The sequence below is a fragment of the Gouania willdenowi genome, chromosome 4, assembly GCF_900634775.1.
Source record: "Gouania willdenowi chromosome 4, fGouWil2.1, whole genome shotgun sequence".
NCBI classification, from domain to species: domain Eukaryota; kingdom Metazoa; phylum Chordata; class Actinopteri; order Blenniiformes; family Gobiesocidae; genus Gouania; species Gouania willdenowi.
The window spans coordinates 40,433,169-40,461,121 of NC_041047.1; the positions used below are offsets into that span (position 1 = coordinate 40,433,169).

Here is a 27,953-nt window from a genome sequence, read left to right on the forward strand (position 1 = left end):
CTGTAAGTGACACTGTGTTGTTGCTGCTGCTGCTAGAATGGTGTGTGCACATAGAACAGACCTGGGCATTTTACGGCCAGCGGGCCACATGCGGCTGACTGACCGGCCCGCGTAAGTTTCATAAGAAATGACAAAATAAACAATTTTTTTTATTTTACCTCATGAGTGTGCATTTCTTTTATTTTGTAGCTTTTGTTTTTTTACGTTGCGCAATGGTACGTAAGCAGTAGTGGAACAAATCAGCGCTTCAGCACCACGGAGAGTGACCGCTTTATTTTGACACACTTTATTTATTTCAACTCAGAGCCTGTATAAGTAGCTATAAAGTTTAGTAAAACTGGCACAGTGGCCCACATGTTCACAAACACAATTTCAATATGAAGTACTAGAAGCCCACTGCATATCAGTCCATTTACAGCTTTTTATGGTCACTTTTTACTGGATCCAGACTGAGATACCGCTCCATCCACTCCTCGTGCACCATTGCCTCAGCAGTCCTCCGGTTGTTTTGCACCGAGTCTGCACACGCATGCACCTAACTTAGTATGACGCATTTCACCCCCAAAATGTCGACTAAAAAGAGAAAGGTAGATGCTGAATGCAGGGTTTTCAACAAGATATGGACTGCCAAGTATTTATTTACCAAAGTCAGACGTAAAGCGGTGTGTTTGGTTTGCAGGGACCAGATTGCTGTGTTCAAGGATTACAATTTGAGTCGACATTACAAGACGAAACATTCAGAGAAATATAAAAACTTAAATGATGGTGAAATGGTGCGGATATCGGAAAATTTGGTAGCGACGTTCCAAAAGCAACAAGAGGAGCACGAAACTGAACATGGTGACATCAGCTATCACACAACTATCCGATGGCTCAGCCTGGGCAAAGTGCTAAAAAGAGTCTGGGATCTGAAAGCAGAGATCCGAGCGTTTTGTGAGAAGAAAGGCAAAGACATCTCAGATTAGAAATGGCTGACAAATTTTGCATTTGCTGTTGACGTGACTGCACTGATGACTGCACTGAACACCAAACTGCAAGGCAAGGGCCTTTTTGTCCATGAAATGCACAACCTGGTGAAGGCTTTCATGGCCAAGTTATAGTTTCTTTCAAGGCAACTGGAGAGCAACAATCTCACTCACATGCAAACCCTGAAGGAAGTCACACCATCAGATGATCACCTCCGCAGGTACTCATCTATGTTAGGAGCACCGCATGGCGAGTTTTCGAGGCGATTTGAAGATCTCAGAACAATGGAGAGTGAGATGCACTTGATTTCCTCACCATTTACCTGCAATGTGGATGATGCACCAAGTGATGTCCAGCTGGAACTCATTGACCTGCAGTCTGATGCAGAGCACTTCAAGTCACAACCACTGCTGGATTTCTACTCTGCTCTTAAGCAAGAGAGGTTTCCAAACATGAGGAGACATGCTTAGAAGATTTTTGTGCTCTTTGGCTCTAGCTACATAAGTGAGCAAACATTCTCAGTGATGAAGTTTAACAAGTCCAGGTACAGATCCTCTCTCACTGATGATCATCTGTCAGCTGTGCTTTGCATCTCCACCTCAGACATTCAAGCTGACTTTGATGCACTTGTTAAAGACCAACAGAGACTAGATTTCTCTCACTTAATAAGAAAAAAGAACTGGAAAAAAACACAATGAGTGTGAATGTGATTAACCAACAAATGTAGGCACCTAATTGTTCCAATATGTCATACAATGTCATACTGAATGTGGCTGAAAATGGTCACTAATATAGTGACTCAAAAACTGTACAAATGTTCACATTTTGTTAACCATTGTTTTGGGAAGTTTTAGTGAATAAATGTCATTTTTTTCTCTCTTTTATTGCTCAATTGTAACATATATTCTTACCACTCTTTCCAGCTTATCAAAACAATGTTATTTACTGCTTTATATAAAGAAACACAATTAATGTTATGCAGATTTCAGTTCAGTTTTGGTCCGGCCCTCCATAATATTTTCTTATTCTCACGTGGCCCCATGTAAAAAACAATTGTCCACCCCTGACATAGAGAGAAAGAAGCGCTGCAGTAATATGCTATTAACAGAGCATGTTATATTACTGTGATGTTGCTGTTGGACTAAAGTTAGCTTGTTAGCTCCTCTGAGGGAGGGACTTTGGAAGTTTGGAGGCAGGGCAAGAGAGCAGAGGGGAGGGATTGGGAGAGAGGGATCTCAGAGGTGTGCACGGCACCTTTAAGGAGATGGAGATGTTCTTTAGGTGGTGGAAGGCTGTTTTTGTTTTTGATTTAATCTAACTGCTGAATGTCAAATCTGAGTCAATCAGAACAATCAAGGTTCTAGCGTTTTTCCACCTATTCTTTGATCACCACCAGTTTAAGTCAATTATTATATAAAATGAGATGTAGCGGCTCTTAAACTATAACACGGAAGAAGAACCTGGAACAAGAACAAATGAATACATATTTACATGTTTATTTGTTTCAAAAAATCATTGTGAAAATCCAAAAAAATGATCTAAAACAAACTATTGAATATATGTATTTACAAGAACAAGCATTTAGCGTTTGAAAAAGAAAGTCTTGATTCTTTTGAAATGTTTTTGAATCCTCTTCTTCAAAGAACCAAAACAGCCGGTAACTCCATCTGAAGACTGATCCAGAACGTCATCATTTAAATGAGGAGTGGGAGCAGACACCAAGTCCAAGTCAGTCAGAGGAGGGAGACTATCAGCTTCTGCAGTGGCCAAATTCAGTGTGTCACTATCTGATGACTTGGATGCAGAGGCATCATCTAGAACACACTTTTCATCTGATGCATGGCAGGAGGTCTCATTAGCCTGTAATGAGGGTTGATGGTGTCTGCTGGTCTCCTGCTGGTTGAGGTGGGATGTGCTGAAGAAAGGGTGGAACTGAGCCTGACAGGGAGAGATCCTTTCATTTCCATCCAAGCAGAGAAGCTGCTTCAGCAGGTCCACAAAGGCTTCTCTGTCCTCAACCTCACCACTTTCTTCTCCTGGATGAACCTGCATTTCAATACAAAAGACTGGTCATTACATAAGCTCACACATCAGGCATATCGGTAAGTAGTTTATGGTCAAGATATCTCAATAACTTCTTGACAGTCAAGATTTAATCAGGACAGTGACATTTATTGACATTTATGAAAAACTTACATTGACCAGATCATCCAAAGAAGAGAACTCAACGAAATGGTGTTCCTCCTTAGTTGAGATGCTGTTACCAGCTTCATATTCTTCTGGTGTCTGGGGAAACAAGATGAGTGTTATGAAGTTCATTGTAAAGTTAAACTTTGGTGAACTTGAGTTTGCCAGAAAAAAAAAAAAAACTTCAGTTTTACCATCAGTCGCCATTTTGAGCCCTCCTCAGCCTCACAAAAGAAGCAACTGGTGTAAGCCCCGGCCTGAAGCTGGTCGTCCTTCGGTAAACCAAGAAGTTCTGAAACGCGCTTCATCATTTGGTATTCACAGAACACAGAGAAGAGGTTTTCTCCAATGTAGAGGAATACAAGCACACAACCAAGGGCCCACACATCAATGGCCTCACTGAAAGGAAGGCCAATGGAGACTTCAGGAGCCCTGAGAAGCAAGGATGCGAGATAAGAGTGAGAATCTATGACCAACATATCATTACAATGCATTACAGGTTTGTCCTAACCACAGCTAAGCCATGTGAGGAGAAATCCTCCTACCTGTATCCTAGAGGCTGAATTTCAAGGCAAGGCTCCATGCTGGAAGTTTTAACAGCCACACCAAAGTCGATTAATTTCACCTTCAGTTCCTGGATATTCCTATTGACCACCATGACATTGTCAGGTTTTATGTCTGTGTGGATGATTCCAAGGCCTTTTAGGGCATCTAAAGCCACCAATAGCTGCAGAAACGAGATCAGAAGACACAGGTTTAGAATAAACGTTGTACATTTGCTGTATGAGCTCAGGTTTTAAAACAGGATTTCTTTCATTCTACGTTTAGGTGTTACAGTAAGTCTAAAATTCTGCGTGCCAACCATACCTGCTCAGCAATTGTATGGATATAATTCACACTCAGGGGTTCCCACTCTCGGTTTTCCATCAGAGTGTGAAGGTCGATCTCAAGAAGTTCAAATGCCAGGCAATTGCAGTCCATGTACACAAAATGCTCGTAAAACGTAAGCAAATTTGTGCGGTCAGTATCAAGGACACTAATTACCTTTAGCATTGAAATCTGTGAAGAAGAAGAAAAAGAAAAAGAAGGGACTATTAGATGTTAAATACTTTGGCTGATTCCAACAGGTCTTAGAAAATCTGTATTTTGTGAATTTGCGAATATCACAAAAGTGCAAAAGGGAACAAAGTTTGGTTTCATTGTTGATATTAATAAATATATAAAGTAATAGGTACAAAAGCTACATGAACACGTGTAAATGGACAATGGCTATCAGCTTTACATTTACACGTTTATTGATATGATATCTACATGGAATATTGTGTTACAAATATACAGATTTTTTAAAAATAGATCTGTTCAGTTCAATGCAATTTTGGGAATATAGTACAAAAGTTATGAAAAGCACATTACCATGTTGAAGTAATTACACATTGATAACAAAAATATTGTTCATAGAATTTAGAAATAGCAAAACCTGAGCCATCAAATGTTAGAAGGTGCAAACAGGTACCTCATTCTCAAGATGGTCTTCAAAGCCGTCCTTGATGATTTTCACAGCCACCGTCTCGTTGTTCTTAAGGTTCTGGCACTTCATCACCTGCCCAAAGTTGCCATAACCAATACACTCCAGGATGGAGTAATCTGCAGTGCTGCTGCAGAGAACCGGAAGTTCAGCTGCTGTGAGTGTGGAAAGAAAGAACAGAGGGTCAGTATTGAGTAGTTCAGTCTGTGTATGTGTCTGTAGTGAACAAAGGTGACCACATAATTGTATTGTGAGGAAGGGCCTTAATGACACTTATACAACAATTAGTAATTTGACTGGACAAGAGACATTCAATGAGTGCTGATATAGACATTAATCAACTGTCAGTTAGGAAATGTTTCACAAAATGTGCTTTCAATACTGTTGTATAGAAGCAATATATAAAGGTAGATATGTTGCAAAATGTGAGAGCTTTGTTATGGTCATTTTTATATTCATCATCATATCCTCAAATGTATGTTCATGTGTACAATTTGTCATGTTTTAATACATGACGACTCCATTAATCTTTACACTTTTGAACAGCTGAATCATGATTAAACAGTACAGATCGTATTATTCTCAGTGCAGCACAGTCTCTGCCAAGGACATACACTGACGCACACACTTATCAAGACAGATAAAGACTGGAGCCAAACCTTCTCATAACATCTTCATCATCCTCCAACATTGCCACTATGGGCATCTGACTCCCTCCCTTTTGTCTCTCACTGTTGGGACCTTTTCTTATCTGTATAAAAAGCTTAGGCTTTGAAACTGTTGGAGCGGGGCGCGGCACTTCCTTCGGACGTCCGCCTGGACGGACGCTAATTTTGTTTCACTTTGTTCCATTTTGTACCTTTTTACTTAGCAATAGAATAAACTTTTTATATAAAATCATCAATGCTTCTCCTGGATTCCATCATTCAACCAGAGCAATGAATTATGTCTTCAAATGAGGTCAACCGTAAATTCTGCCGTAACAATTGGCGTCACGAACAGGATCATCTTCTGTCCACCCCTCGGACAGAGACTGGATCACGAACCATCGGTTGAACCTCAAACACCAATTCGGACTAAGGTAAAGCTGCCTTTATAAATATATATATATATATATATGTAAATTTTCATTTACATATATGTATATATATTCGCTCTGTGTTAATTTTTTTTTTTTGGAACCAGTCAAGCATTGTATTGATTTTCAGCTTTGAGCTTTGATTTTGATCCTCAGCTGTTCTGTGTTTTGACGCAGTGAACTGCCATGAGAAAGGCTCAAATGGTTGAGGTTCTGTGCTTTTTAATGCTGTAGGTTCTCTCTGGTTTTCTTCGGGCTCGGATATTTTGTTTAGGCATAAAATACGGCTGGTCATTATTTACTTTGGTTTTGTTCGGACACCCACAGACAGCCTGTGAGGTCCTGACCATAGATAGACGGGCAACCAAAGTTTCCAAAACATCCCAGCGGTGCCATGATCTGAGTTCACCTCTGTACCGAAAGCAAAATAGATTAAAACCCCGAATCTAACCTAAATTGTGTTTCTGTGAATCAAACAGATGAACAACCCAATAAACAAATAATATATGCATACGCATATACAATCTTGGTATGATGTGAACTCAGATCATGCTTTCAGGCGAGTTTTACTTTTTTTTTATCTTTGTTTTTATTTTGTTTAAACGTGGAATCAGATTTCTCCCTTTGGCTTGGCTTTAATGCTTTCATTTGACGAGTGTCAGCTTTTGAGAAAGGGAGAGAAATACAGAGAGCCAAACACACACAAACGTCGCTGCTGTGTTTTTCTTTTTTTTTGGACGTGTGACCACACACACACACACACACACACACACACACACACACACACACACACACACACACACACACACACACACACACACACACACACACACACGTACAGAGAGAGAGAAAGGGACAGAGAGAGAGCACACACACAGGCACGCGCACGGGCGCACGCACACGCACAGGCACGCGCACGCACAGAGAGCCACACCCAACAGAGAGAGAGAGAGAGAGGTGGCGCCCCTCACTGGCCAATTTAGTGCACTACACACTTGTGACACAACATTGTGATTTCTCACTTCTCCCCTGCCGATAGAATAGTGCCATTACACACAGACACTATTTTTATTTTTATTTTAAATTTTATTTTGATTTCATGTTTGATGGGCAACACACACTCAAACACACACTATGATGAATACAGTATTTCATTTTATTTTATTTTAATATTACTGTTACCATCATTATCATTTTTTATTATTTAAATTGTTAGTTTCTGTTGGCTTTGTGGTTGTCCCCTGAAGAAACGACATCTTCAATGAAAGAATGAAATCACCTTCAACTCTTACGCTAATGGAATGTCAACATCATTCAAAGGACCAAGCATCAGAAGGAAATGGACAATCAAAGGTGTGTGACCTTTCAGGACTCAAGGACTCAACTCCCATTCAGCAAAGCAATGCTGAAATAACTCGCTCAGTCCCAAGTCAACTCTTCATCGTCTATGAATGGGCCGCATGCCAATGCTGGATTAACACATCCTGCCCCATCATCAAAGACTGAGAACCTGTGGGCGTCGGAGTGGACACTCCCCCCACCAATGAGTTGCGAGTTAAACGCCACGACTACTGCCTGAATGATGGGCAGCAACTGCAGACTGGTCACACGTCTGCTGGAAATCTTCACCAAAAAGACACTGTTTCAAAAGCCACAAGGATACCAAGCCACAAGAAGTCCACCACAGCCTTTGGTGGTAGTGCGCACGCACACGCACAGGCACGCGCACGCACAGAGCTAAATCACTTTAGCCTTGAACTTTGGCATGGAGGGGGACAACTAGCAAATAGCCAACAAGCTTCTCCTTCGCACAATACTAACCCCTCTATCTTCTGACTGTGCACTAGATTATTTTGTTTTCATTTATTCTCTCACACGCAGACATGCAGACATACAGTCACACACCCACATTCATAACTATGAGAAACACAGTTTGCCACATGAGATCAAGTGTGCCCATCATTTATCTTTGCTTTTATTCATTATGTTGCTCATTTATTTACACTGCTGTTGCCTTTATGAGAAAAGAACAAACAAAGGGGAAGAAAATGGTGTTACTGATAAGGTTGTTTTTGTTTGCTTTTCTTTCATTTATTTTCTTGATTGAGGGGAGGCCCCCCCACAATGCAAGATATGGTTACATCCGCTGAAGAAAGAGCCCTCTGTTGCCTCAGCTTTTGGAGCTGAAGTTTTAATTTTTTATTATTTTATTGGCCATGATTTTTTTTGAGCTCACACGTTTTTCTCCTTTGTTATTTCTGAACGATTCTTCTTTTTCTCTTTTGTTTTTACTCAATTTCAGGAAAATTGAGACAGAGATTGAGGACTGCAGCCTCAACAAGTTTAAATTTTGACATTTTTTGACCGATACCCTCGTAAACAATCTGTACCTTACCCTTTTTGAAGCTGCTTGCGACAGACAGCCTAGTTCAACATTCATTGTTTTCATTTTGCCTCCCCCTTAACCGCGTCGGACTGTCTGGCCGGCCCAAAGCCACTCGACAGCATGGGGGGGGGTACCAAATTTTTCCTGAGAAAAAAAATGTCCCATTAGTTGCTATGAGTACATAGGCAATTACTTTTCAAACAAGAAGTCCTGGTTTAATGTGCAGAAAAAGGATAAACCTTGCTAGGGAAAGCGCTCTTCGGGGGATAGCGGTCCACCTGATTTGATACATGCTTGGTAACCGAAGACCGTTCTGAACAAATTTCTACGTTCCCTTAGAGTGAGGGTTATTAGAGGTTGCGTGCTCCGTCCAATCTTAGAGATGCCCAATAAAAGTCCTGACAGTCTGCGTTCTCCCCAGTTAGCCGGAGGTTAGAGAGTTGTTCTCCCCAGTTAGCCGGAGGTCGAGAGTTGGTGTTTATTGTGTTTATTGTTGTTCTCCCCAGTTAGCCGGAGGTTAGAGAGTTGTTCTCCCCAGTTAGCCGGAGGTCGAGAGTTGGTGTTTATTGTTGTTCTCCCCAGTTAGCCGGAGGTTAGAGAGTTGTTCTCCCCAGTTAGCCGGAGGTCGAGAGTTCTCCCCAGTTAGCCGGAGGTTAGTTCTCCCCAGTTAGCCGGAGGTCGAGAGTTGTTGTTGTGCCCATAGTTCTCCCCAGCTTTAGTTGTTGAGCTTTAGCCGGAGGTTGAGAGTTCTCCCCAGCTTTATCTTTTACAAAGCCGGAGGTCGAGAGTTGTTGAGTTTGTTGAGTTAGACACGGCCGTGCGATTCCTGCCTGATCAGCAGATGAGCAGACTGTCGGTACCACACGGGCAATAATCTAAGTGTAGACTCCGCAAAGGCGGAAGTAAAAAGGAGCGTACCTCTTAGTAATCAGATGATACCAGTGAAAAGCAATTAATTAACACTAAAAGGTTGCCAAGCATGGGGGGGCAATAAGAGCTCATTGACCCCGAGAGACGAGGTGGACTGGCTATCGCCACTGGTGGGTTAGATGAGACCTATATTCTACTTAGACACTATGCAACAAAACCTTGTGAATGCATGGACGTGAAAATTGAGGCATGAACGTGTGCGGTGCATGAATGACTGAATGATGACACGTTACGTATGCCTGAGAGAACCGCGTTGTGAGTGCGAATGTGCCGTGGACGTGTCATTGAGTGATTGACCGATGAATGGCTGTTTGACTACACATGTTCCTCTGTTTCACCTTCTTTTCCTCCTGGGTTCTGATGCACTTGATCTTCTCCCTGTTTTTGCCAATTATGTAGTGGGGTGTTCAGAAAACACTGCTGCTTGTTAAAAAATTAAGGTTTTAGGCCTTGGGCCTTCTAAAAAGTTACCAGGTTTTAAAGGTTTTTTTCTGGGTGTTTAAAAACACCAAACGACGTTTTTATATATGATACCACTTTCAGTGGAATGACTGGCTTTGACCTTGACTGACCTTACTGTTTATGTTCAGTGTCCATGTTTTTTGTTGTTATATGTGTATACTCGTTGTGGTGTGCACTTGTCTACGTCTTCGTCTTAGTTGTTGTTATTATGTAGCTTTTTCCAAAATACAGGTCGCTGTAAGGAGACGAATCAGATCCAACTAAAGAAAAGAGATATTTTAAATTATTCATTTAAGTCTTAATGTTTTCCTCTCTTTCTGTTTCTGAGTGTTTCCTAACAGAAAATGCCACCGCCTTCTCGACTCCGATCCTGCCTCCCCCAGCCGCCATGCCTGGTCACTGCTCTTATGATGAAGGATGAGAATTAAAGGGAAGTATTGTCCATAACTGTAACTGGGAAACAAAGGGGAAATAGATTGAAATAGACACGTGACAATATGACATATTGTGAATGTTCTAACATAATATCTATTCCAGAGACTACAGAGACTTCCAATCCAACTGCGAAAGTGGGGACAGATCTTCAAATTTCCAAAAGGAGCGTACAGTTGACCCAGGCTTTGACCTTTATGGCTGAGGAGAAGGAGGTCGAGGAGGTTGGAGGGCACAAAGGCAGGCGGACACAAGAGAGAGGAAAACGGAGACACATCCAAAATGATCAGATAAGTGATTTTCCAATGATATTTATCATATGGTTTTAAGAATCCAAATGTATTCTTATGTAAAAAAGGGAAGGGAGGGGCCAACGTCCCTCTGATTTTTGATTTATATTTTATCATAGGAAAATAATATACCCCAAAACCCTCCAACCATTTTCTTCTTGTTCCAACAGCACTTAGCGTGCAAGACCATAAAACACCTTCACTGGGTTTAGACACGTTTAAGGGAAAAATTAAGTGTTCTCAACATTGGGTTGGTGGCCCAATCTGGGTCGCCTGAGATTTAAAAAGGGTCCTCCTGAAATTCTTGATAATTGATTGAAATAAGAGATAGTTTAAAGTTAAGTAACTTCCAAGCATTTAAGGAAGCTCTCCAAACCGTGCTGGGGCTCGTCACCCCTACGAATGGGATAAGTACAGAGAGCAAAAGATAATATGATTGTTCGACTCAACTTAACTTTAATTCTGTCTAACCTTAAAGGGCCAATAATCTCGCTGAACTCTGGTTCAGACACAGAATAGGAGACACTTTTGCCACCAATTGACCTTCAAAATTAAGTAAATTACATCTCAAATAATAATTATGAGGGAAATGAATGAAATAAATGAACTGACAAATTCAGCTCTATAAAAGAATTAGGCTATGTGAATAGGTGTGGAGTTTTAACATTATTCAGAATAAATAAAGGATAGAATAAGATTTCTCCTTCACAAATAAGAGATAGCAACGAAAAATGAAACAAACAATTTAAATAAATAAATAACATTATTTATTTATTTGGTTAAACTCATTTAGCTTTCTCACATCTCCATGTCTCCCAATTGTATGTATTCATCTTGAGAAGACATGTAATCACACTCCACACTTCTCCGTCTGACTTGCATGTCCTTCTCCGTCCGACTTGCATGTCCTTGTAAACAGTGGTTCTCAAATTGTTGCTTCTCACCAGGTAAGTAGATGTACCACAGATAATCACTGCAACTCCAGCTATGCTTCTTCTTACTCCAGGAAAAGAAAATCGAATTAATACTTCCTGCTTTTCTTTCAGCCTCATATTTTCCCACTCGCGTGCGAATGGGCTACAGAGCTAGCATGGCTAAAAGCTCACTAACCCACACCTAACCATTGTGTGATTGTGCAGCAGCACCTTTTAGGATCTGAAAAGCTCTCAGATCCTGACCTCTGACCTGTCTCTGCCTTCCTGGCCATACTAACTATTCATTTAGTTAGTTAACTAAACCTAACACCCCTAAACTTTTATTTTTTTAATTTTTTTTTTTCTTTTTTTTTTTATTTTTTATTTTATTTTATTTTATTTTATTTTATTTTATTTTATTTTGGGTGAGTGTGTTTCCCCCCCCCCGTTTTTCTTCTGTCCAGGTACCAGCTAAAGCCTACCAGGTACCAGGTACCAGCTAAAGCCTCAGTAGTGGGATCGCGCCTGTGTTCAGGTACCAGCCAATCCCAAGAGTTTTGTTTTGGTGTTTTTCCCCCTCTTCTGTTCAGGTACCTTCCGATCCCAAGAGAGGTTGCCAGGTGTGTGGAGACTACCCTTCCTCAGACAACAACCAATCATCTACAACGCCGACCGAAATGAACGACCCACACGGCAGTGAAGGTCGCACAGCGGGCGACATGGATCCAAGATGATTGCCGAGACCAGCTGATGCTGAGACGGAGGCTGACCGAACAATGAAGGGGGAACCGACAAGGCCACTGAGACACACACACACAAGAAAACTCTCTAGAACAAGGGCCTAGCTTTGTTTATAAGCCACACCAAATGCTCATAGCTAGGTTGAGGGAGCTATTGGTTACCCCAGTTACCACTGAACTCAGCCGATGAAGACGAGTGATGTCCTTGATGCAAATGATGATTTTTGCTTATCTAGATGTAATAAAGGATGATTTTTGATGATTCATGCCATTGATAATAATGATGAAGTTTTTTTTAAGGTTTATTTCCACATTTTTCTTGATATATCTGTGCCTCACAAAAGAAGAATATATCCAATGTATGACAATAACGATGCTAATGGTTAACCCTGACAGACAGCAAAGGTGGAATATAATAATTTTGTTTCTTGATTTGGTCGTTGAGGCGACCAAAAGTGGGGAATGTTATGGTCATTTTTATATTCATCATCATATCCTCAAATGTATGTTCATGTGTACAATTTGTCATGTTTTAATACATGACGACTCCATTAATCTTTACACTTTTGAACAGCTGAATCATGATTAAACAGTACAGATCGTATTATTCTCAGTGCAGCACAGTCTCTGCCAAGGACATACACTGACGCACACACTTATCAAGACAGATAAAGACTGGAGCCAAACCTTCTCATAACATCTTCATCATCCTCCAACATTGCCACTATGGGCATCTGACTCCCTCCCTTTTGTCTCTCACTGTTGGGACCTTTTCTTATCTGTATAAAAAGCTTAGGCTTTGAAACTGTTGGAGCGGGGGGCGGCACTTCCTTCGGACGTCCGCCTGGACGGACGCTAATTTTGTTTCACTTTGTTCCATTTTGTACCTTTTTACTTAGCAATAGAATAAACTTTTTATATAAAATCATCAATGCTTCTCCTGGATTCCATCATTCAACCAGAGCAATGAATTATGTCTTCAAATGAGGTCAACCGTAAATTCTGCCGTAACAGCTTGTAGAATGTGATTTGAGCTTGTGTATAAAAAATTCTCACATGTGAAATAAATTTACACAAATGATGGAAAAACATTTAGAGACTGATATTTACACATAAAATGACAGCTTCAAACTTGTAATCCAACATTTATTCACATGTTTTTTAATTACGGTAAACAATCATTTGTGCAAGTAATTAAAAAAAACATGTGAATAAATGTTGGATTACAAGTTTGCAGCTATAATTTTATGTGTAAACATCAGTCTATACATTTTTTCTTGTCATTTGTGACATTAAAATTTTTTCACGTGTAGATTTTTTATACACAAGCCACTTTCAAGTCTAAAGTCCCTATCTACAGTATAAAAACCCTGTTTCTCATTGAGTCTTTTTTACCTGCTGCAGCTGAAGCATCAGAACACAGAAAAGTGGACATTTTACACTCAACTTCTTTAAAAGTCACAAAAACTGTCTTGACATTAAATAATAACAATCAACTAGAAAAAATCTAAACATAAATATAAACAGTAGTTAGACTAACATGTGCAAAACTTAATAAAATAATATAACAAGATAACAGTAACAAGATAATAATAATAATAATAGTAATAGTAATAGTAATAGTAATAATAATAATAATAATAATAATAATAGTAATAATAATAATAATAATAATAGTAATAATAATAATAATAATAATAATGAGAACTGCAAGCAGTTATGAAAGGGGGCCAGGCCTTCCCTTGCGACTCGGACCCCAGGTTTTGCGGAGCCCCTGAAAGTACGTCACGAATGATGACAGGCTCATGGCGAGCGTCAGGACACAGGCCAACGTGCCATTTGCTGTGAACAGGTGGATATGAAGTTTTGGAAGATGTGATTTAAAGTGTGAAAGTTACAGACCAAAATGCATTTGCACCTATTATAGCGCCACCTCGTGGTACACTTTGTGGTATGGGTGATCTGTGTGCTCTTCTATAGTTACCCTGTAAATTTCACAGCCCTCAACATAATACTTCAGCTGAAATAAAGGTTTGTTTATTTATATGTTATGTAGTAATAAGCAGTGTTTAAAATAACGGCGTTTAAAATAACGGCGTTAGGTAACAGCGTTTGTTTTTCAGAAACGGGCTAATCTAACTAATTACTTTTTATGCCGTTACAACGCTGTTATCGTTACTGAACGTTAAATGCGGTGAATTACATGTATTGATTAAATGAACTGTGAGCCGAAAGCATCCCTGGCTTCTTACTCAATGTAGTGAGCAGGTGGGTTAAAAACAAGGTGAGCGATTATGATTGGCTAAGGCGACGTGCCAGCACTTGCGACACACACACGCGACACACACACACACACACACACTGCAGATTGGATGAAGCAGCAGAAATGGCGAGTGTGGAGCAGTCTGATGAAAAGTTGTCATTTTTAAGGTGACGATACAAACACTTCTTTAAATTAATTGTGGTCAAAGGCAAGAACGTGCATGTGAAGTGTTCTTTATATCCAGGAGTGAAGACTTTGTCAACATCCGTTGTAAGCAACTCAAAATTAATGAAGCACCTCACGACACATGCATCTAAAAAATCTGAATTATTTGACGTATAGCAACTTTTTTTTTTATATTTAACAGTAATGCAAATAGTTACTTTCCTTGGTAATGAGTTACTTTTATTACAGAGTAATTCAGTTACTAACGCAGTTACTTTTTGGAACAAGTAGTGAGTAACTATAACTAATTACTTTTTTAAAGTAACGTTCCCAGCACTGGTAATAAGCCACGCCCACTTTGACCAATTGCGATTCACTTTGAGATACGGCCCCAGGAGCGTCCCAAGGTCATACCCACCTAATTTGGTAAAAATTAGTCTTGCCATTTATGAGATATACATTTCCCATATTTGCAGCGCCCCCTAGTGGCATAACTTATTAAAACTTTGCTCGTACCCTTGCAGTCACATGACAACCAAGGATCTCAGATTTGGTGTTGTTAGCATTTATTTTGACCGAGATATGCAACAGTTTTTATAGCTTTGCATATTTTTATAGCTAGCTAGAAAATTTTACTCAGTAATTATTCGCGCATATTTTGATCCAACAAAATGATTTTATCAACTTTAAATCAGGTCCAACTGAAGACTCTACGTGCCAAGTTTCATGGGGATTAAACAAAACCCCAAGGAGGAATTTGAAAAAGTAGGTTTTTGATATGTCGTGACTTACAAAGAGCAATGTGCTGTGGGAGTGGGCGTGGCCTATGTCAGAAGATGTGACTCTATGTAGGGAACATGTGGATATGAATTTTTTTAAAGATGTGAATTAAATTGTGAAAGTTAAAGGCCAAAATGTTTTTGCAATTATAGGGCCACCTAGTGACGCTATAATTGGTATGGGTGGTCTGTGTAGTCGTCTATATCAACCCTGTAAAATTCACTGCCCTCAACATAATAATTCAGCAGAAATAAATGTTTGTTTATTTATGTGTTATTATGTCATTAGCCACTCCCACTTTATCCAATCGTGAATAACTTTGAGATATCGCCTCAGGAAGGACCCAAGATCATCCCCTCCAAATTTGGTAACAATTGGTCGTGCCAATTAAGAGATATAAATATTCGTTATTTGTAGCGCCCCCTAGTGGTCTACATCATTCAAATTTGGCGCATACCCTCACAGTCACATGCCAACTAAGGAACTCAGATTTAGTGTTGTTAGCATTTATTTTGACTGAGATATGCGCCAGTTTGCATTTTTATAGCCAGCTAGAAAACGTTACCCGAACAAACTCATAGAGTTAACTGGAGATTACGTCCAACTGAAGACTCTACGTGCCAAGTTTCACGCTGATTGGACAAAACCCCAAGGAGGAGTTCGAAAAAGTAGGTTTTTCAGTTTTTGCGATTTTGCTCCGAGAAAAGTTTAGGCGGAAATGGGCGTGGCCTAGCCCAGGTGATTCAGTGCTATTTAAGGAATCTGTGGATATGAAGGTTTTAAATTTGCAACAAACGGTGTGGGAATTATTGGCCAAAACGCTTTGACCTTTGTTAGAGCGCCACCTGCTGGCGGATATATGTGAATTTTTGCGTCCAAGGTCCCCTGGGGGTTTTGGACCCAACCACCAAAGGGCACCGCCCTACCTAGCACGGTTTAGCCTGCAGCACTACTTTTACCCAAGGAAACATAATAAATATAATAATGATAATAATAAAAATCCTTACGATTACAATAGGGTTCCTAGCACCGCTGGTCCTAGGCCCCACGGGCTTGGCCCCCTAATAAGTTACCCAAAAAGTGGTGGGATCATCAGCTCTAATTTACAGTATCCTTCGCTTCCATTTTCTTTATGTAAGTGAGAAAAGGTTGCCAGCTAGTATAAAATTTCTGGCCACTGCCCCTTGTGGTGTATCGTATTTACTCATATTTCAAGAAATGAACAATATCAATCAGCCATGATTGAAACTCGGAGGATGTTTGTCCTTCCATTTAAACATTATCAGTCGGCGTGCTGTTACGGTGAAATTTACGGTTACCTCGTCTTTGACTTGAAAACACACTCTGTGGTAATAAATGATGAAGACCAGACAGGAGAGATGATGAAGTAATAAAAAATGATTTCATCTAAACTAAACAAAAAGGTACAAAGCGGGATAGACAAAGCAGTGGTCTCCCTTGGCCAAGGGAGAGGCGCGAAAAAAGAAGAAGAAGGACCCAAAAGTTCCTTCCACACACATTTATACCCCACTGTCCCACCTCCCCCCTTCCACCGACAACAAAGAAGAGACCAGGGGGGTGTGTGTGTGTGTTGTGTAATGGCTACCCAAGAGGAAGAAGAGAAAAACAGGCACAGAGTTAAAAAACAAATTATCCCCTTAATCATACACACATGACAAATATAAATGTATCATTAAACATTATTAGATAATTTGCTTCGACAGTGCCAAAAGAGAACCAAAAGCAACCATAGTTTTGGCCCGACGACTGAGATGCAAGTCAGGTGGTATGACCCCAAATATTGCCGCTATGGGTGTGGGTTTTAATGACGTTTTTATGACATCTGTAAATGTTGAAAATATCAGTTTCCAAAACCCATCCAGTTTTGGGCAGGACCAAAACATGGTTTTTTGTTATAGGGGCGTGGATTGAAATATCTTTTAATGAAAAAACTCTTAGAAATTGCGTCCATATCTTAAAAGAGTGTTTAATTATTGGATTTGAAGAATATTCAGATATACGTTTAAGTAAAGGAAGATCTGTATTAAGCAATGCATCTAAAGAGGTAGAATGACAGGACAAATGTTCCAATTGAAGCCATTTAGGGGTTGAATCAGAGTTTTGGGATCATTTCCAGTAGAGTATATTTCATATGTTGGCAGCCCAGTAGTAATATTGAAAGTTATTGTGGGAAAATCCACCATTTTGACAATGGCGTTGTAACATATTTTTATGTATTCTAGGTGTTTTCTTATTCCAAATGAACTCCGATATTAGTTTATCAATTGATGTGAAAAAAGATCTTGACAGGAACAGAGGAATGCTCTGAAAAACATACAAAAATGTAGGCAGCACATTCATTTTAATTACATTGATTCTACCTCCTAATGATAAAGGCAGCAGACCCCACCGTTCCAAGTCTTGTTTTAAATGACACAATAATGGGAGGAAATTAGCTTTGAAAATGTCATTAAAATCATGTGTGATCCAGATTCCTAGATATTTAAATTTTCATGTGTTAGCTTTCAGGGAAAAAAGGTCAAAATTAATCAATTTGGCAGTAGTATTAAGTGGCATGATTTCACTTTTTTGTAAATTAACTTTGAACCCTGATATTTTGCCAAATTCTCCCATTTCATAATACAGATGTGAACTCTATACCTAAAAACAGTTCTTAAAAAAAACAAAACAAACTATTCTCAAAAAAAATTACAAAGGCTATAGGACAACAAAACAGAAACAGCAAAAGGGAAAATTGAGCGCTTTCTTGTACGGGAACCACTGCCATAGTGAGACATCTCACTTCTATTACTCAGAGAACCAGGGTTATGTAAATAACCTATAGTTTTAAAGAGTAGATATCACACCTTATGGTTCACATGTATTTTATTAAAAATAAAACAGTCGATACAACAAATAAATAGTACATGCATGTAGAGTGTGACCGTGTTATACTAGGCCTTTCTGGTCTTCGTGGGAACGCTGGTGGAAGACAAAAGAGACCGCTGCATCCCAGGAGGCCTTCAGCACCTGGTCCCTCAGGCCTCTCCTGTCAAAGCAGTGGTTCCACTGGGAATAGTTACTGGTACAGTCTGAACCATCAGCAGGAGGCTGGACCTGTCTGCCATTCACACACCGACGACAGCGAAACCTTACAGCGACACAGGAGAGAAAAAGACCAGCATGATCAAAAGATGAGACCCTACACTTTGTTTAACATTAACAATATATTAAATTCTATACAGTTAAAATAGTATTGAACAATATTACGAGTTAATGGATTTGAAGGTGAAAAAAATTACTTGAATTTGATAACTCATGATCATGTGATGTCACATACTAATTGCTAATTTCTTGCAACATGTCAAGCATGCATGTTAAGCTGCCATGTTGGGAATTAAATAAACCTTTCCCCACAAAGTCTTCCAGAATACTATTTTTGTTAGTTATATTACCAGGGATTTAAACCTTAAGGTTAGCCACAGGTGTAGGGAAAGTTGATGGTCAGTAGATGTTGTAGGAGGTGAAGTAGGAAGGTGGCAGAGTTATTGCACAATGTGATTTATGTTTAAGTAAGTTAACAAATTGTTTTATCAGAATTGTATTTGAAGTTAATGTCATTAATCCTTAAAACCCTCTGTAAAACATAACAATTCATTTTTTAAATATAATTTTTAAAGCTACAGGGAGACATTCCAAAAGAGTCAAAAAGACACATGAAGCTCTAGAGCCACAGGTTACAGACCCCTGCCCTAACCCAAGAAATACCAACATATACCAAATGTGTCAGAATTCAGTAAATGACACTTAATGACAGTCTTCATGACATCTCATTCATGCTAATGTCATAAGAATGACATTAATGATAGCGTAAGGTCAGCCTTATACATGAAACTACAAATTAACAAATAATCTAAATTTCATTTTGTGCTTTCGCTTTTTAATTTTACTTACCTCATTGATTCATGTTATTGTTTTTATCTTTTTTTGTAAAGTGTGCCTGATTGTTATGAAAGGAGATTTTAAATAAAATGTATTATTATTATTAATAATAAGATAATGAACAATTGTTATTAATTCCTGGTGCAAGAAGTGACTTTCTTATCATTTCTAAATTTGAGAAAAATATCTATCATTATCATTACACAGTAATTAGTAGAATCGTTTAACTACATATGATGCAAACAATAATAACATTGTAAACTACAATATTTGCATTTCCTGAATAAAATACAAGTGAGGATGCAGGTGCTGGTCCACGTCACACTGCATTAGCTTAACATTAGCTAGCATTAGACTAGCATTATCATTAACCTAACAATAACACTAACCTTGCATTAGCCTAGCATTAGCACTATCCTAGCATTAACATTAGCCTAACAACAGCATTAATCTAACATTAACACAAACTTAGCATTTGCATTAACCTGACATTAGCACTAACCAAACATTAGCATTAACCTAGCATAAACCTAATATTATCATTAACCTAGCATTAGCATTAATCTAGCATTCCCAACCTAGCATTAGCCGAGCTATAGGCTATAGGATAACAAGTGCCTGCTGCATCCTCACTAATGAGTTGTCAGAGGAAGCGTTTACTTGTCGTGTGTGTCGCTGGCAGTGTCTTCGTTGAGAGTGAAGAGTTCTCGGCGCTCGCCCAGAGAGAAGTGGCGCTCCACGTCCTGTTCCTCATCCACTACACAGCTGCTCAGCGCTTTCTTATGGGCCTGTCTCTGCAGGATCTTCTCCTCAATGGTCCCAGTCTGTCAGCACGCGCACACACACACACACACACACAAATTAAAGGACTGGTGACTGGTTCTGCTCACAGCCAAGTGCACAGAATTGATTTTAAATATATGTTAGTTTATCACAATAAAGGAAATTTCCCATAACTCTCAAAAAGTAACTAAACCTCTGCTTTCTCCTGACCTGCCACGAGGAGGGAAATGATGATCAGTAAGATGGCGCTGGTGTATGTGGCCTGTCGTCTACCTCTGTCCACTATTTTTGTGATTTTATTGTTTTTGACGCTTCTTATTAATGACATCGACTCCCTCCTGGTGCATCACCGTCAGACACTTTTGGATCTTAATTTTTCTGCCGTTAATTTGAGGCAAAAAGAGCAAAAAACTGCGATCCTTTCAACTCTTGTGGATGTGCCACCTTAAATGCTCCGTACCACATCCTCACCTGCCTGGAGACACCGCAGGAGACACAGAGGCAAACGAGGCGCGGTCGGCTGTTAAACTCAAGGCTTCCCTTGTGCTCTCATCAGATCTTGGATTGATCCACTGCATACCCTGGCAACTTTGTGATCCTGCGATCTCCTACTTGGTTCCCGTGGTGGGCTCTGGAGTCGACCCCCAGTCCGGTGCTGTCTTTCAAATCTCAGGACGCACGGAAGAAACGTGGAGAATCTGTGGCATCTGACTTGGGCTCCGTGCCTTGCCTCTACTCAGGATGGCCTCTCGGTTCCTATCAGGATGGCGCTGGTCATTGCAAGATCCCTGGCAAACAGGTTCCAGTGGATTGGATTTTCTCTTCGTAACTGAGGCCTGGCTACGCGTTGGCGAGTCCACTGCTCTCTCGGATCAGTTGCCTACTGACTGTTTATTTTTTAATAGTCCGAGAAAGTCTGGTAAAGGAGGAGGTCTAGTGACTATTTTTAAGAAGAGCTTTGTTTGTAAACAGCTCTCAGCGCCATCTCCTCCGTCCAGCTTTGAACTGTTTCTACAGTATTTGTGCTGGGCTGATCCCAGCTGGTACTGTGTGCTGTGATTTACAGACCAAATACAACAAGGATTTTATAAATGACTTTTCAGACTGGTTGGCCGAACTAATGCCAAAGTATGATTGATTGTTTTTTAATTGTTCGGCATTTCAACATTCATGTGTGTTGTCCTGACAACACACATGACTTTGTGGATCTCATCCAATCTTGGTGCAATGCGTAGTGGGTCACACACACCAGTTAGGTCATATTCTGTATTTGTTCTTGTGTAATGATGTCTATTTTAAATTTGAATGTGGGTGATGCAATTTTATCTGATCATAAACCTGTTGTTTTTTACTTTTCCTTTGCACACAAATTTAAAGCTCCAGCTCCAGCCTCGCTCTCCAATGTGGTTAACTCCTCCACCGCAATACTTTACTTCTGACTTCACTGAGAACTCTTTGGTGACTCTGGGTAATCTGTGAGCTTAGATACAGAGCATCTGCTCACACAAGCTGAATGTCTAAAAACCCTGGACTTTGCGGTGCTGCTAAAAATGAAGCGTTTAAAACCTAAACCTCAGCCTTGGTTTAACGATGTTACCCGGATCCTCTCATTGATGGGCCTCAGCCAATCAGCTTCGATGCCTCCACTGAGCTCTGTAACACATTTTTGCAGTTTTTTATTAATAAGGTTGCTCATGACCCTTCTATCTTTGTCCCCTGCTCAGCTACCTTTATTCAGTTTGAGCCGACATCCTTACAGAAATTAAAGGAAATTGTGGATCATATGAATCCTTCAGGCTCCCCTACTGATGATATTCTGCCACGCCTTTTTAAAGACATTTTTCTCACGATCGGACCATCAGTTCTTGCGATCATAAATAGCAGCTTGACTTCTGGTGTTGTCCCTGTTGCTTTTAAACATGCTGTAGTAAACCCACTTATTAAGAAACCTGCCCTTCATCCCTCAGTCTACTCTAACTTTAGACCCATCTCTAAGCTCCCATTCTTGTCTAAAGTTTTAGAGAAAATTGTTTTTAACCAGATAAATGATTTCCTCTCCGCAAATAACGTTTATGAGGATTTTCAATGAGGTTTTAAACAAATTCACAGTCCAGAAACTGCACTGTTGAAGGTTTTTAATGATATCTTCTTGGAAACGGATTCAGGGAACACAGTGATCCTTTTGTTTTTAGATCTCACTGCTGCTTTTGATACGGTGTACTAGTGGTGGGCGATATGGGAAAAATATCATATCACGATTTTTACTTTGTGAAATCACAATCACGATTTTATCACGATTTTTTTCATTCAAATCATTTAGACTATTTTAACGTTCTTTACCAATAAAAAAAACCAAATCACCTTCTTAAAACATTGCCCTAAATGGAAAAAAGGAATAAAAGATCATTTAGGACAAGGAAATTATCTTTCTTTTTTTTTTTTAAATTGTATGTAAGAAATTCATCAAACTGGTTTCTAGTACAATTAACATCAAACAAAAAAGCTGACAAGTTATTTTAGTCACACAGTCTTTTTACTTTGTTTAACTAAAGTGGTGTAGCATTAGCATTAGCAACACTTGCTACATAACATGCATCATATCAGTCTAGTGATTTCTATTTGTTATTGAGGTAACACACTCATATCAATAAAATCCTACTTTAAGCAGTGTTTGAATCCCTCATTTCACACAGTTCAGACAATCATATCCTTTACAAAATAAAACGTTACTGCTTTGGTTACATTAGGCCTGGGTGATATGGACCAATACTCATATCTCTATATCAAAATGGCACAAGGTGATATAAACTCCATTTATTATAATTTTTTTCAATAGTTTTACAAGAAAAACCATATTGGGTCAAAGTCAGTGGAGCCACAAAGACCCTTTTACTAATGACTAGCAACACAATAACAACATTTTGTGTCACTTTTGACTTTTTCCTTCATTAAGGCTGAAATGTGATTAAATTATGTAGTGTTGCTTTTTTCAGGGCAGCTCTGAGTTGATGAAAGTAGTTTTTAAAGTAAATCACATTCAGGACACTGTCTCTTTAAGAATATGGAAACAGCCCCGTTAGCTACAGCAGCAGATCTCTGCTACAGCGCAGCGACAGAGAGTTAGTTATAGAAGAGAAACACATGCAGTGTTTTCTCAAACATATTTCAGTGTTTCAACACTCAGAACTGATGGAGTTAAACAGACAGACAGACATCTGCCCTGAGCCTCTGACAGACAGGCGTTAACACGGAGGAAACAGCACTCTAAGCTAACTCTGTGTCCGTACACTGGGGGGGGGAGCCGTGTCTGCATCATATGACTGTGTATGGACCACAGACATATGACGCAGACACGGCACCACAAGGGTTAAAATGTGAACTACAGACGATTCTACAATCTCCGTGATTGTGGTGTTCCTCAAGGGTCTATTCTTGGTCCCCTTCTTTTTGCTCTGTACCATCTACCTCTGGGGTCTATAATGAGAAAATATGGCATCTCGTTTCATTGTTATGCTGATGATTGTCAGATTTAGATGCCCCTGATACCCAATGATTCCTGCTCCTTTTGAACTGTTTAAATGAGGTTAAGGCATGGATATCTTTTAATGTTTTTAGTTTGAATGAATCCAAAACAGAGCCTATTCTGTTTGGTTCAAGCAAATCCAAAGTCTTGTTCAGTCTGGACTCTATGAACAAATATTCAAAAAAGTCTGTGACCAGTCATCGTGGACTCTGGATTTACTTTTAATAAGATGTCAACTTTACGTTTTAAAAAAGAGCTTCTTTCAGCTGTGGTGCATTGCTAAGTTTAAACCTGTTTTAGGTAAGAAAGAACTGGAGACCGTTATCCATGCTTTTATCACAACACAACTGGACTAGTGTAACTCTCTCTATGTTAGGCTCACCTCCAGCTGGTACAAAACACTGCTGCCCTGTTATTGACTGGTAAAAGAAGGCAGGAGCATAAAACACCTCTTCTCTCCTCCTTTCACTGGCTCCCTGTACGCCAAAGAATTGATTTTAAAATTATTTTATTGACATACAAATGTCTAACTGGCCTCCATCCATCCGACAAGTCTGAACTTCTTCAGCCATACACTCCATCTCGGGCTCTACGCTCAGCTGGCCAGCAGCTCTTGGCCGTGCCGAGGACGAAAAGGAAGTCCAGAGGGGATCGGGCCTTCTCTGCGGCAGCTCTAAGGCTATGAAACGAGATAAATATAAGAGAGGCTCCTTCTGTTCCCATTTTTAAATCTCTTCTAGAAAACAGTTGTTTGCTGTGGCTTTTAACACCGTGTGAGTCTATGTCATTTTTAATTGTTCAATGTTGTATTTCTCTTATATGTTATATGTTTTATTGTACAGCGTTTTGGTCAAACCTTGTTTGTGTTTAAACATGCTTTATTAAAAAATTGGAATTGGAATTTAAAAAAATGCCTTGATTATGGGCGGGAATCCTGGAGCAGTTAAGACATGCCCAGTCCACACTATTAAATCTCCAATTACGGTAACAATCTATGCTATGCTAACTAGCTACTCAATACTCAATATACCTCTCTATTCACTCTTCTCTCAATCCAACCTACTCACCACAGATTGTCGAGACCACAGTTGATTTATCAAAGGACCGGGGGGCTAACAATGCTTGTTTGTGACACAAGATGGTCCCAAAATGTCACATGATCTTGTTCTCAGCCAATAGCAAAAATCAATTGTAATAGCTGGGTTTCAACACATAGAAGGCAGTCACTCACATTTTACAATAAAATATGCCAAATTGAAATACTTTGACTAAAATGTTGAGAGTTGGACCAAGATCAATCAACAGCATTACTTCATACCCAAATACATTTGTATTCAGTAGAAAAAAGTGGTTTTGGGGTTTAGTTATTCTTTCAGGAGGGAGTGTTGTGTTTAAGTTTTTTGTTGCTGATTTAATGTAGTAGTATTTTCATTCTGTTAACTGTGTGCACTCACAGAGAGGAGCCTGTAGATGTAGCAGGTTTTCTTCTGACCGTCTCTCCATACCCGAGCCATCGCCTGCTCGTCTTTGGCCGGGTTCCAGTCAGGATCAAACATGACCAGACGATTTGCACCAATCAGGTTGAGGCCACACCCCCCAGCCTTACTGCTCAGCATGAAGATGAACTCTGGGTTCTGAAAAACAAATGCATTCAGGTGCAGTTCCTTGGGTGTGTTCAAAATCCCATACTAGCGTACTACTCACATTAAGTCAGACGTCAAAATGAGTATGTAGTGCGCTCACACTAGATAGTATGAAAAGATTGAGTATGTGAGAAATACCCAGATGTATGCTATATCGAGACATTTCCTAAGTATTGCACGGTGGGCACACTAATCACACAGAACCGCCGCATGATGCATTGCAAGCAGAACGTAAAATGGTCATGGAACCGGCTTCAAGCTAAAAAATTAACATCCCCATTTCAAAACCCCTTTTGTAAATAGGGCTCTTGTTTTGAAGTTAACTGGAAGTTTTGTCAATAGCATGGAGGTTCTCCCAAAATCTCTGAAATGTGGGAATTAAATGTGTTTTCCGCAAGTTTTATGGATCAAATGAGCACATGTTGATATTCTACCTGGTCACTTTCTCACTTAAAATGTTTTCAGATTTTTGTCGTTATAGGTTCCAAAAGCATTTTGGAAAACTTGGAATTATACTTCAATGGGAACGGTCCATCATCCTAATCATACTATTAATATACAGTCGACCGCATATACTCGTTGTGATTGTAGAATGTTAGTGGGACATTTCGAACACAGCCCTCATTTCTCATATCTTTCATTCTTGTTCCACAAAGTCACACTCACAGACTGAACGTTGAACCTTTCAACAATCTTGGCCCTTTTCTTGATGGACATGGTTCCGTCCAGGCGAACATACTGGTATCTGGAACAGACCGACACAAAGGTTCACACGTCAGAGAAAACTAATGACCAAGGTCGGACATGGGCAGCGTTTCCAAAGCACCTTCTAGATCTGCACAGCTTCTCAAACAGGTCCAGTGTTTGCGTGTAGTTGGAGACAAGAACCACCTTGTCACTCGTAGTGGTCCTCGTCATGGCCATAAGTAGTCCAGAACCAGCATTTTTCCTAAAACAGAACAAGTTATGATTAAAAATGTGTGTGCCGCTTACAAACCACTAAACAGAAATTTTATAAAAACTACAATTTTATTAAACACAAAGCTGTGGAACCATGTTCGAGTTCTGTGGCTTACACTTATGTAGTTAAAAATGATTAAAATATGTTTCATTTCAAGTTTTCCCATTTCAGTTCTGTTGAGGATCATTTTATCTTCTTTTTAAATAAATTGAAATTGAGGGGTATACGGACAGGAATAAGGCTCAGACGCCCACGCCAAAGACATTAACACCAATATCTTCATTGATTAGGAAGCCTGACAAGGTAACCATAAGATGAAAAACAAATTAGATGATACATAATATTTTTAGTGTATTTTACAGATGATTTAAGACACGTGTCAAAACTGACCCGTTATCAAGGGAGATGCTAACAGAAAGCTATCACAAGAAGAATGTTGTGTTTCATGGGGTTATTTATTAAAGGCTCAGTAATTGTGATTAATTAAATTTGAACTTTAGTAATTGTAAACGTAATTGTAATTGACTTTTAGTGGAAAAATAATCATTATAATTTTAAGTGTAAAAAATGCTGGTCACTATAATCATAATTTTGTTGGAATTGAGCAGAGATAATTAAAGACGTTATTGTAATTGAAATATGTAATTGAACCCAACCCTGGCTAGTAGTGCTGACTCATCACTGAAAGGCATCACAGTCAGGGAAAAAGATTGATAGATATCGATCTCTACGTACGGATACATGGACACATCTTTCCTAGGGAAGATTTCCAAGGAAAAGTTAATAGTGTTGTGGACATGAAGCAGTCGAATACTTCAACACTTCAACTGTTTATATGTGGCACTCAATGCCACATATAAACAGTGTGCTTCACAATCTAAACAAAAACAATCAACTAATTAAAACAATAGAAAAAAATAAAATGAATGAGTTGGGAGGGCGTGTCCATAATAGTCCCAATATTACTGCGGATCCCACATAATGCCTCATTCAAATTTGAAAAGTACGTCTTCAAAGCAGAGTTTTGAATCAAGTGTTATTTTTTGTCTCTACAGTGTGTGTGAGTATTTATTATTGAGGGCCTATAACAAGCATGAGTAACTCTATAACTACATTCATCATCAACTTCATCAATTCAACAATTCACTTTTGGCTTTAAAGTTATGCCGTAACAAAGACAAAAAAAACTATAACTTGAGCGTCTCTTCACAAACATTGGCCCTCAGAGAGTTATAAATGCTGGAGATTTCTTCCTGTTAAAAGGGAGTTGTTTCTTCTCACTGTTGCTAAATGCTTGTTCATGTGGATCTTGTTGAGTTTTTTCTTTCTTATTATGAATTTTATATTTTGATAAACGTATTGAGATGACTGCTGTAATTTGTGCTATACAAATAAAGTTGAATTGAATTAAACACTCTAAGAATCTTTATCATATGCAATAGGACTTGGTAGATTGTTGTCATAAAACTGGAGATTTAGCCCCGAGCTATTAGAGCTAGCTATTAGATAATAAGCTGCATTACTTGTTGAATGTGCTTCCGATGAGGACGTTCTATTATATTTGTTTAATTCAAGGAAGCTGATGTTGATGTTTACAGGTTCTCACCTGAAAGCTGCGGTTCCACAGCTTTAGGGCAGTAGCCTGAAGGAAACAGGTCCAGTGCTCCCTCGAAGCCTTCGTTCCCTTCCACACATTTGTCATAGATGAGAGCAGGGTCTGGTGGAGAGCACAGTCAGGTGTGGAGATACGACCATAATTTGAACAGCAGGTGATGCAGAACTCACGATTGCAGAGTTTCTTCAGTGAAGTGATGGAGGACAGAGAGGAAACACTGATTCTGTCCTCCTGTAAGGACTGCATGGCCTGCTTCAGGAAGCATTTGTAGAGCTGTGTCTGTAGAGGAGTCAGCCTGCAGGGCATCATGTACTCAGAGTCTTACATAACACAGACATACACGTGTGTTCCTGCAGCTTCTTTTTACA

At 39.5% G+C, this 27,953-nt stretch overlaps 1 protein-coding gene and 1 pseudogene across 1 annotated transcript; both read right to left on the bottom strand.

Moving 5' to 3' along the window:
- Positions 1 to 2,547: 2,547 nt before the first annotated feature.
- Positions 2,548 to 18,145, bottom strand: LOC114462234 (homeodomain-interacting protein kinase 3-like). The gene is made up of 7 exons (XM_028444926.1): positions 18,064 to 18,145; positions 4,667 to 4,833; positions 4,021 to 4,212; positions 3,699 to 3,880; positions 3,348 to 3,585; positions 3,163 to 3,252; positions 2,548 to 3,012 (listed from the first exon to the last, which is right to left on the bottom strand). Exons 2-7 carry the CDS (start codon positions 4,748 to 4,750, stop codon positions 2,548 to 2,550), a joined length of 1,251 nt encoding a protein of 416 aa, XP_028300727.1. The 5' UTR covers positions 4,751 to 4,833; positions 18,064 to 18,145.
- The window catches only part of LOC114462235 (DNA repair and recombination protein RAD54-like), a 46,951-nt pseudogene continuing 36,984 nt past the window's right edge, over positions 17,987 to 27,953 (bottom strand).

What these genes read in the sequence shown, in the direction of transcription:
- LOC114462234 (XM_028444926.1), bottom strand. Translation starts at nt 4,750, where the DNA reads ATGAAGTGCCAGAACCTTAAGAACAACGAGACGGTGGCTGTGAAAATC. An exon ending in ATTCAGCCTCTAGGATACAG is followed by an intron (nt 3,586 to 3,698) that starts GTAGGAGGATTT and finishes CTTGCTTCTCAG; the next exon opens with GGCTCCTGAAGTCTCCATTG. An exon ending in CTTTGGATGATCTGGTCAAT is followed by an intron (nt 3,013 to 3,162) that starts GTAAGTTTTTCA and finishes ATTGAAATGCAG; the next exon opens with GTTCATCCAGGAGAAGAAAG.